Source organism: Capsella rubella, unplaced genomic scaffold, assembly GCF_000375325.1.
Source record: "Capsella rubella cultivar Monte Gargano unplaced genomic scaffold, Caprub1_0 scaffold_2, whole genome shotgun sequence".
Taxonomy (NCBI): domain Eukaryota; kingdom Viridiplantae; phylum Streptophyta; class Magnoliopsida; order Brassicales; family Brassicaceae; genus Capsella; species Capsella rubella.
This window is the reverse complement of record NW_006238922.1, coordinates 4,853,459-4,865,242: the sequence shown is the minus strand read 5'-3', so window position 1 is coordinate 4,865,242 and position 11,784 is coordinate 4,853,459. Positions and strand designations below refer to the sequence as shown.

The window sequence follows — 11,784 nt, the reverse complement described above, 5'->3', positions numbered from 1 at the left end:
AGATTAAGAGGATTCATTAACCCATTAACCCCATCCTTGAGACCTTTATTCATCTGATTGTTTACTTGCTTTCCAATTTTGCTTTAATACTGCTTTTGTAGTTCTTGCATGCTTAGATCCTTAGTTTCATTCTGTCATTTACTTTTATGCATTTGAGTTGATGATCCAAACTGATTCATTGATTGGCTTGACTTGTTAGCTTCTGTTGCATCCTGCTTGTTTACATCACACCCATTTGGATCGATTAAACCCTTCATACTGCATTCCACTTGGGTAATTGAACTGTTAGGGATTGCAAAATACTAGTTTCACTTAGGCTTGGATATGACACACCAAACGGTCACAAGAAGAAGAGATATTACGCACCCTTCAGATCAAACACAATATATCATTTATTTTAAAAAGAATAAACATATACAATTAGAAAAGGGAGAGACAGTGATTTTTTAAATTAAGATAATTCAAAACATAAATGGATCTAAATTATATAACTTTTGTTTTTTTTTTCGTTGAACCCTATGCAAGTCAAATTTGAACCACATATTCAAGAAATTGTTGTAGCATTTCAAAATGCCATAGTATCACCAATAATTTTTATTGAAACTGATATCCGCAGTTACATTGATATTTTTCTATAAAAATTCAAATATTTTTAAAACTATTAAGTATGATGTTTGTGATATATTTATTTGAAAAAACATTTTAATGTCATAAATTTATTGCGTTAACGTTGTTGTTTTTGTTTCTGGTTTTGGTTAAGATAAGTTTCCAATGATCTATAAAGAGCTAGCCTAACTTAATTTTAATAAGAAATACAATACATTGTTCGATATGAAAAAGGAAAACTCAAGCAAGCTAATTTTAGCAAATGAAAATATGTCTTAATTAAGCGCTCAGGGTTCTTTGCTATTCATTGTTGTAGCTTTGGTGTGTGCGTTAGTTCCGGTTTTTTCAATCGATGAAGGGGAAGTAAAAACATTATGGGATACTTGTCTTGTGAAAATCACTCCTATGTGTGCGGTGAATATAATCGCGGTTGTCTTACGAAATGAAACACTCTCTGATCTTTGTTGCAGCGATCTCGTGAAAGAAGGAAAATTGTGTCACGATACACTTATAAAATATATTGCTGACAGACCTAGTTTGATTGCCCATGAAACAGAATATCTGAAGAAGAGAGATGAAGTATGGAATCGTTTCGTTGTGTCTCAATCTCTAATACTCTTTAAAATATGTATTGCTTATACTATTTGGACCAATTAAATTGATATTTCTTTGTTGTTTAATTTCTTTTTACCTGTAATATTTATCTTTTCATTAAAAAAAACTATAAAGCAATAATAGCAAATGAATTATTGTGTAAATATATACCTTTAAGTTTTTTACAATCAGATTATGAAAATGATTTTCAAAATACAAATTAAGCGCAACATGTTAATGTTGAATGATTTAAAATATAATATATATATATATATATATATATTGATTTTAAAAGTATTTATATTTTGTATAATTCAACAATGTTTTCTATGATTTCTTGTTCTTAAAATTGAAATACCCATTTTCATATTTATAAGTTTTTTTGGAAATGTAAATAAACTATAACCATTGCCTTCATTTTTTAGCTCAATACCTTTTAATCAAAGATTCATACCAATACCTAAAAATTGTTTCAAATTATCCACCAAAAGTTATAAAACTAAACTAGACAGGAAAAAAGAAATTTCAAAGGGCAAGAAAAATATATATATGACATACATTGAATTCTTTATTATTATTATATATTTTTAAAAGCGATAACTTCTTATGGATCTAGAAAATTGCATGTTATGATCATATGAAATGATTTTTCATAAACATTATTTAGTTTAATTGCTTTCCTTACTAATTTATCAATTTTCTCATATATTAATTAAATTTATAGAGAGAAAATTTTGATTTTACATTACTTTATGGCATCAATACGTTGAGCCTGTAATTACCAAGTTTTTCAATATGCATCAAGATCACTTTGTTTTGAAGATGTTGATATTTTACTCTCTCTTTTTTGATAAATTATTTATTATATTCTGTGCAACATGACATGATAATTTTTGATTAAAACTTATATATTCACAATTCTTCAATAGGTTATTTAACGGTTTTCAAAATTATTTCATTTTATATTGAATCTAATATTATTTAAGAGTTTAATTGACCTATATAATTGTATACATTCATAAAAGTTTTTTGATAAATTAAGTTCAGAATTATTTATCAGTCTTCTCGATTATTACTTATCTAAAATATAAGATATATTGGTTGGTCGAGTTTTTAACCCGATAACTTAACCGAAAGGAAGTATATGCGGGATCGATCACATGGAGCAAAGGTACTCTAAAGAATTTCGAGACTCGTTCTTAGCTAAAGCGAAAAGGTTGTTTGTTTTGTTTTTAGAATTGTAAATAAAAATGCAAATAAAAGAGATTAAACTTATGAATTAAAGACATTGAGGGGCAGAGTATTTAAAAAAAAAATGACTAGCTAATAAATGCAAAAAGGATTAAAGCATGAAGAACCGTTCTTAAATATGGACACAATTCCAGATTAATTCTCTCTGAAGACATTAGTCACAACTATTCAATTAAAAAATTCCCATTTTTAATTTCCTAGTCAATTTCGCATTATCGAATAGGTTCATTTCGTTCACAATTCATTCTAACATTAATTCTCGCAGGCTAGAAATATAATGGTCAATTAACACTCATTCATGCATTTCATCGAACATATCTGAAACAAATAAAAGCATAAGTTCCAAAACAGGGTGATTAATCCGATTCTAGCATTGAAAACATGTAAATTGAAGAACCATAGAATAAGAATCCATTAAAGAGATCAATCTACTAATTTATTGAATCTTCTACTTAGAACCCTAAAACCCAATTGAAGAACTACTCACACATAGCAATTGAATAAAAGAAAATAGATATGAAAGAAAACATTATGAGGATGAATTATTTTCCCCAAATTATTTAGAAAGCAAAGAGCAATGTTTAGAACTGAAAATTATAAAAGATAGCTGCTAAATTGTCGAGCCTAGGGTATAAAAACAATAGGAAACGAGTTGGGTCGGTTCTATATGAAAGTGCAAGAGCTATTGATATGTATGGAAACTGAGACACAAACTGAGACATGGATTTCTTCAAAAACAAAACTTCTTTATTAGAGAAGCTGTTTAGTAAACTTACAAGTTTCACTCAAACAATTGTCTAATCTCTCACGTTCATGGGTCTATACACAATCCAAGAACCTCTCAAGACAAACCCCTTAGCCCCTTAAGCGTTATGCTTTCTTACAAGAACCCACACAACCTTAATGTCTAAGAATTCTCTTGCTCTTTTGTGAAAACCTCTAAAAAGGCTTAACACCCCTATTTATACATAATAGGTCGTGGCCATACAAGCCTAATTTCCTATTCTTATTCTAATAGGTATTGCCAAATCTCTTGTGAATTTCCTTTTCCTTTATGGAATAGGAAATTCCTCTTCATGTTTCCTTTTCTACTTAAAAGGAATCTCTTCAAGCTTCTAGACTCCTGTCCAAGCTTCTTACTAAAGCTTGGATTAATCGTCATATTTGATTTCCTTATTTCAGCTCCACTTCGTTGAACTACTTCATGTAGTACTGAACTAGTACAGAGACTGTGTCAACAGCTTCAGGTTCATTCTTCACCTTCCATATATGTCATTTTCTTTATCTCTTCATCTTGATTTAAAACTCACTTAAGAATACATCAACAATCTCTCCCTTTCTTATTGAGTTTTATAATATAAGCTTCACACAATCATAAGCTTCAAACCATTACTTTGATGATCTCAAAACTCTCCCTTAATCTCCATCTAAGGATTTCTGCAACATCTAAAGTTTGATCATCAATACATCAACAATATCCCCCTTGATGATTGAGTTTTAGAACCAAAGCATATACTTAACGCTGAAACATTAGGCTCTGTTTTGTTACGTCGCCTGACCTAGTCTCCGAACTAGTACACTCCCTCAGTCAGATTGCATCTCTTTGTTGTATCATCTCATATCCCCCTTTTAAAATTTTTGTGTCTCTCAAGCACAATTGAAATCCAGCAAAGGACTCAGCAAAATGAGCTTATAAACTTTCCCATAATCATATGCCACTTTATCTCAATAAGGACCACTCTTTCATATGAAAATATTCTTCTCTTAACTAACTTCTTCTCCCCCTTCTTGTGAACACACATAAGTTAAAAACACTCTCCCATGGATGTAGCTTTCTCTAATAACCAGCAGAGACAAACATTGGATCTGATTCAGAAAGATTTCCTTTAAATCCAAGACCATGTCGATCAATCTTACCAATGTTCAGAAGATAATCTAACTGTTTCGTGCCATTGTTAAGCATTCTCAAATTCTTTTGAGTTTCTTCAAGTTGTACTCTAGCTAGTGATGCTTCTTCTTCTTTCTCAACAGCATATTTTTGTGATTCAGCAACCTTAGACTTTAACTTGAGTTTCTCCCTCTTCAACACTGAATTTTCCTCAACTAATTCAAGCCACTGATCATATAACATCTTGTAATTGTCATTCTTTACCATGCTACAAGTTTCTGTTGTAGGTTCCGATGTAGTGGCAAATTCTGATGCAGTTGCAGAATCTGATTCAGTTGCAGGTTCTGATTAAGTTGCAGGTTCTGATTCAGTTGCAGGTTCTGAAGCAGTTGCAGGTTCTGACACATAGTTCTTATCCTTTTCCTTGAGAGTGATTTTAGTGATTCCTTTCATTTCCTTAAAACTCTGTAGTTTGCTCCAGGATATTGTCATATGATGTGAACTCCTATTACCAAAGTAACTTGAATCAAAATTCTAATGATTCTTTCTCTCACACGTCATACTACATCGATACCCAAGTCCTGATTTATTTCCTGACATACTTGATGTAGTCTGATACATATCAGACTTTCTCACCCATATTTGATTACAGAATCCATTCCAAGAAAATTTTCCTTGCTGTTTGAGTCTTCTTACTCTTTCTCTGAAGCTGTAGCAATACGCTTTAATATGCCCATTCTTTCCACAAAAATAACAACCAAATCTCTTGGTTGTATTACTCTTTTCGAACTTGTTTTGATCTGGTACAGACACACCTTCAGCTACAAACTTGATTGGTCCTATATGAGATCCTCCTTGTCCAGTATACCCCAAACCTCTGTTAGATTTTTCTAGTTTAGTAGAAACAGCAAGCTTATCCTTCATCTCTTTTATACTTCCTTGACTGATTTTATTTTTATCCTTCAACTCATTCTACAATGACTCAACAAGTTCATCAAGACGATGCTTCTCTTTTATTAAGATCTTATTCTCCTGCCCAATCTTAATTAGTGCTTCACGCACCTCCTTGTAACATCCGGTCAAATCATCTACCTGTCCTACATCAGATTTAGATTCAGGTTCTGAAACTTCTTTTCCTTCAGCAAATTCTGTGATTCCCAAGAATGCTCCAAACTTATTCAGTTCTCTTCCATCATCACTGTCGTCCTCTGAACCATCTTCAACTCTTACCACAGATTTTTCTTTTCTGAGTTTCCGATCATGACTACATTCCATCTGAGTATGTTCAATACTTTTGCATGCAAAGCAATTGATGTTTCTTCTCTTGACTGTAGGACACTCATTCTTCGAATGCCCGTATCCTTTGCACTCATGACATTGCATGCTTGTCTTCTTACCTTTTTCTGGATTCTTTTTTATCAAGCTGAACTTCTTCTGACCTAGTTCTTGTTCTGCTTCTTTCAATACTCGACCAAGCTTTTGTACTAGCAAACCAATTAAATCCTTTTCTTCTACTTCTTCAGTTTTTCTTTCAAGAGAAAAGAAATCTGGTTTTTCCAAACCCTCCAATTCCATCTCATGAGCTTTAAGAATACCAACCACTTCTGCAAAGCTAAGATTTTTCGTGTTATGAGACACATTCAAGGCAATCTTGTATGCCATGAATCTTGTAGGAAGACATCTCATAAATTTCTTCACTAATTTCTTGTCTTTGTATGTTTTCCCAAGAGTCAATGCTTCTTGTGCTAAAGAACATATCTTGGAACTAATAATAAGTGATTGATTCAAAATCTCCCATCTTTAGATTTTCGAATCTTGAAGCTAACATGTCTTTCCTTAAACTTTTCACCTTAGTGGTTCCTTCAAAGTGAGTTTGTAAGATATCCCATGCTTCTTTTGCTGTTTCAGATCCCTGAATTAGTTCAAACTCGCTTCTTCCAACATAATGGTGAATTGCTGTGAGTGCCCTGGCGTTGTACTTTGATTTCTTCAATTCATCATTAGTCCAATCCTTCTCTGGCTTAGCAACTTCTACTCCTGATTCATCCATGATTTTTGGTTCTTCCCACTTTTCTGATATGGCTTTCCAAGCGTACGCATCAATGCCTCTTATAACCGCCTTCATCTTTGAAATCCAAAAACAGTAGTTTCCATCACCTAATATTACGCTTGAACCTAATTCTAGTCCATGATAGCTCTCCATCTTCTCCACAGGATCTCGCCTGTAGTAATCTTAACAAGCACCGCTCTGATACCAATTGAAAGTGCAAGAGCTATTGATATGTATGGAAATTGAGACACAAACTGAGACAAGGGTTTCTTAAAAAACGAAACTTCTTTATTAGAGAATCTGTTTACTAAACTTACAATTTTCACTCAAACAATTATCTAATCTCTCAAGTTCATGGATCTATACACAATCCAAGAACCTCTCAAGACAAACCCCTTAGCCCCTTAAGCGTTATGCGTTCTTGCTCTTTTATACATAATAGGTCGTGGCCATACAAGCCTAATTTCCTATTCTAATTCTAATAGGTATTGCCAAATCTCTTGTGAATTTCCTTTTCCTTTATGGAATAGGAAATTGCTCTTCATGTTTCCTTTTCTTTTTAAAAGGAAACTCTTCAAGCTTCTAGTCTTCATTACCTTCTTACTAAAGCTTGGATTAACCGTCATATCTGATTTCCTTATTTCAGCTCCACTTCGTCGAACTACTTCATGTAGTACTGAACTAGTACAAAGACTGTGTCAACAGCTTCAGCTTCATTCTTCACCTTCCATATATGTCGTTTTCTTTATCTCTTCATCTTGATTTAAAACTCACTTAAGAATACATCAACACTATAGTGTTTCAGATCAAATAATGAATGCAAGGTAAGGGATCGATTGGTCCATATATAGATAGCTGCTAAATAGTCGAATATGGGTCAAATAATGAATGCAAGGTAAGACATTAATCACAACAATTCAATTACAAAACTCCCATTTGTAATTTCCTAATCAATTTTGCATTATCGAATAGGTTCATTTCGTTCAGAATCCATTCTAACATCAACTCTCGCAGGCTAGAAATACAATGCTCAATTAACACTCATTCATGCATTTCATCGAACATATCTGAAACAAATAAAAGCTTAAGTTCTAAAACAGGGTGATCAATCCTATTCTAGCATTGAAAACATGTAAATTGAAGAACCATGGAGTAAGAATTCATTGAAGAGATCAATCCACTAATTGATTGAATCTTCTACTTAGAACCCTAAAATCCAATTGAAGAACTACTCACACATAGCAATTGAATAAAAGCAAATAGATATAAAATCACCTAAATAATAAGAAAGGGTTTAGAAATCTTCTCCACGTGTCAAGAGGATGAATTATTTTCCTCAAATTATTTAGAAAGCAAAGAGCAATGTTTAGAACTGAAATTATGAAAGATAGCTGCTAAATAGTCGAGCCTAGGTTATAAAAACAATAGGAGACGAGTTGGGTCGGTTCTATAGTGTTTCAAATCAAATATGGGCCACATAATGCATGTGAGGTAAGGGATCGATCGGTCCATATACAGATCGACTGGTCTGACACTCTCAGCTTTTAGTTTTGCATCTGCTTCAACTACTCGTCAGAATTACCTGTCTCCAGTAAATCGGGTGTAACTCTTAAATGAACCGTTAGATTTTCTCAACGTAAAGAGAAAATGCAAGCTAACACCCGTCTCCATCGTGTGTCAAAATATGAGAAAAATCTAATGGTTGAAAGTTTTCCATATGATCCCAAACATCTGAAACTTCTAATGTGTTTTTGCATCCCAAAACGGCTCGCTTTATTCCAAAGCAACTTAAAACCTGTAAAGACTCTATAGTGGACTAAAATACTGTTAAAAAATATTTGGCTCAATAAAATTAATAACATGAAAGAGAAAATAAAGACTTTAAACCGAGAAAAACACAATATATCATTTGTTTTAAGAAGACTAAACATATACAATTAGAAAAGGGAGAAACTGTGATATTTTAAATTAAGATAATTCAAAACATAAATGGATCTAATTTATATAACTTTTGTTTTTTTTTCGTAGAACCCTATGCAAATCAAATTTGAACCACATATTCAAGAAATTGTTGTAGCATTTCAAAATGCCATAGTATCACCAATAATTTTTATTGAAACTGATATCCGAAGTTACATTGATATTTTTCCTTAAAAATTCAAATATTTTTAAGACTATTAAGTTTGACGTTTGTGATATATTTATTTGAAAAACATTTTAATGTCATAAATTTATTGCGCTAACGTTGTAGTTTTTGTTTTTGGTTTTGGTTACGTTAAGTTTTCAATGATCTATAAAGAGCTAGCCTAACTTAATTTTTATAAGAAATACAATACACTGTTCGTTACGAAAAAGGAAAACTCAAGCAAGCTAATTTTAGGAAACGAAAATATGTCTAAATTTAGCGCTCAAGTTTCTTTGCTATTCATTGTTGTAGCTTTGGTGTGTGCGTTTGTTCCTGTTTTTTCAGTCGATGAAGGGGAAGTAAAAACATTATGGGATACTTGTCTTGTGAAAATCACTCCTAAGTGTGCGTTGAATATAATCGCGGTTGTCTTCGGAAATGGAACACTCTCTGATCTTTGTTGCAGCGATCTCGTCAAAGAAGGAAAATTGTGTCACGATACACTTATAAAATATATTGCGGACAGACCTAGTTTGATTGCCCATGAAACAGAATATCTGAAGAAGAGAGATGAAGTATGGAATCATTGTGTCTCAATCTCTAAAACTCTTTAAACTATGTATTGGTTATACTATTTGGACCAATTAAATTGATATTTCTTTGTTGTTCAATTTTTTATTACCTGTAATATTTATCTTTTCTTTAAAAAAGATTTAAAGGAATAATAGCAAATGAATTATTGTGCAAGTATATACCTTAAGTTTTTTTTACAACTAGATTATGAAAATGATTTTCAAAATACACATTAAGCGCAACATGTTAATGTTGAATGATTTAAAATATAATATATATATTGATTTAAAAGTATTTATATTTTGTATAATTCAACAATGTTTTCTATGAATTCTTGTTCTTAAAATTGAAATACCCATTTTTCATATTTATAAGTTTTTTTGGAAATGTAAATAAACTATAACCATTGCCTTCATTTTTTAGCTCAATACCTTTTAATCAAAGCTTTATACGAATACCTAAAGATAGTTTCAAATTATCTACCAAAAGTTATAAACCTAAACTAGACAGGAAAAAATAAATTTCAAAGGGCCTGACATATATATATATATGACATAGATTGAATTCTTTATTATTATTAAATATTTTTAAAAGCGATAACTTCTAATGGATCTAAAAAATTGCATTTTATGATCATATCAAATGATTTGTCATAAACATTATTTAGTTTAATTGCTTTCCTTACTAATTTATCAATTTGCTCATATATTAATTAAATTTATAGATAGAAATTTTTTATTTACATTACTTTATGGCATCAATACATTGAGCCTGTAATTACCAAGTTTTTCAATATGCATCAAGATCGCTTTGTTTTGAAGATGTTGATATTTTACTCTCTCTTTTTTGATAAATTACTTATTATATTCTGTGCAACTTGACATGATAATTTTGGATTAAACCTTATATACTCAAAATTCTTTAAAAAGTTATTTAACGGTTTTCAAAATTATTTCAGTTTATATTGAATCTGATATTATTTAAGAGTTTAATTGACCTATATAATTGTATACATTCATAAATGTTTTATGATAAATTAAGTTCAGAATTATTTATCAGTCTTCTCGATTAGTACTAATGTAAAATATTAGATATATTGATTGGTCGAGTTTTTAACCCAATAACTTAACCGAAAGGAAGTATATGCGGGATCAATCACATGGAGCAAAGGTACTCTAAAGAATTACGAGACTCGTTCTTATCTTAAAGCGAAAAGGTTGTTTGTTTTGTTTTCAGAATTGTAAATAAAAATGCAAATAAAAAAGATTAAACTTATGAATTAAAGACATTGAGGGGCAGAGTATTTCAAAGAACAATGACTAGCTAATAAATGCAAAAAGGATTAAGGTATGAAGAACCGTTCTTAAATATGAACACAATTCCAGATTAATTCTCTCTCAAGACATTAATCACAACTATTCAATTACAAAACTCCCATTTGTAATTTCCTAGTCAATTTTGCATTATCGAATAGGTTCATTTCGTTTAGAATCCATTCTAACATCAACTCTCGCAGGCTAGAAATAAAATGCTCAATTAACACTCATTCATTCATTTCATCGAACATCTCTGAAACAAATAAAAGCCTAAGTTCTAAAACAGGTCGATCAATCCTATTCTAGCATTGAAAACATGTAAACTGAAGAACCCTAGAATCCATTGAAGAGATCAATCCACTAATTTATTGAATATTCTACTTAGACTCCTAAAACCCAATCGAAGAACTACTCACACATAGCAATTGAATAAAAGCAAATATATATGAGAGAAAACATTATAAAATTGCTTAAATAATAAGAAAGGGTTCAGAAATCCTCTCCAAGTGTCAAGAGGATGAATTATTTTCCCCAAATTATTTAGAAAGCAAAGAGCAATGTTTAGAACTGAAATTATGAACGATAGCTGCTAAATAGTCGAGCCTAGGGTATAAAAACAATAGGAGACGAGTTGCGTCGGTTCTATAGAGTTTCAGATCAAACATGGGCCAGATAATGCATGCGAGGTAAGGGATCGATCAGTCCATATACAGATCAACCGGTCTGACACTCTTAGCATTTAGTTCTGCATCTGCTTCAACTACTCGTCAGAATTACCTGTCTCCAGTAAATCTCGTATAACTCTTAAATTAACCGTTAGATTTTCTCAACGTAAATTGAAAATGCAAGTTAACATCCGTCTCCATCCTGCGTCAAAATTTGAGAAAGATCTAACGGTTGAAATATTCCATATGATCCCAAACATCTGAACACTTCTAGATGAATCTACATCTCTAAATGTGTTTCAGCATCCCAAAACGGCTCGTTTTATTCCAAAACAACTTAAAACCTGTAAAGACTCTATAATGGACTAAAATACTGTTAAAAAATATTTGGCTCAATAAAATTAATAACATGAAAGAGAAAATAAAGACTTTAAACCGAGAAAAACACAATATATCATTTGTTTTAAAAAGACTAAACATATACAATTAGAAAAGGGAGAAACTGTGAATTTTTAAATTAAGCTAATTCAAAACATAAATGGATCTAAATTATATAATTTTTTTTTTTTCGTAGAACCCTATGCAAATCTAATTTGAACCACATATTCAAGAAATTGTTGTAGCATTTCAAAATGCCATAGTATCACCAATAATGTTTATTGAAACTGATATCCGAAGTTACATTGATATTTTCCTTCAAAATTCAAATATTTTTA

General features: G+C 31.3%; 1 protein-coding gene across 1 annotated transcript; it reads left to right on the top strand.

Moving 5' to 3' along the window:
* The first annotated feature begins 8,748 nt into the window (after positions 1-8,748).
* LOC17895504 lies at positions 8,749-9,128 on the top strand. The gene has a single exon (XM_006301115.2). The coding sequence runs from the start codon at positions 8,781-8,783 to the stop codon at positions 9,126-9,128; it is 348 nt and encodes a 115-aa protein (XP_006301177.1). The 5' UTR covers positions 8,749-8,780.
* Positions 9,129-11,784: the final 2,656 nt, after the last annotated feature.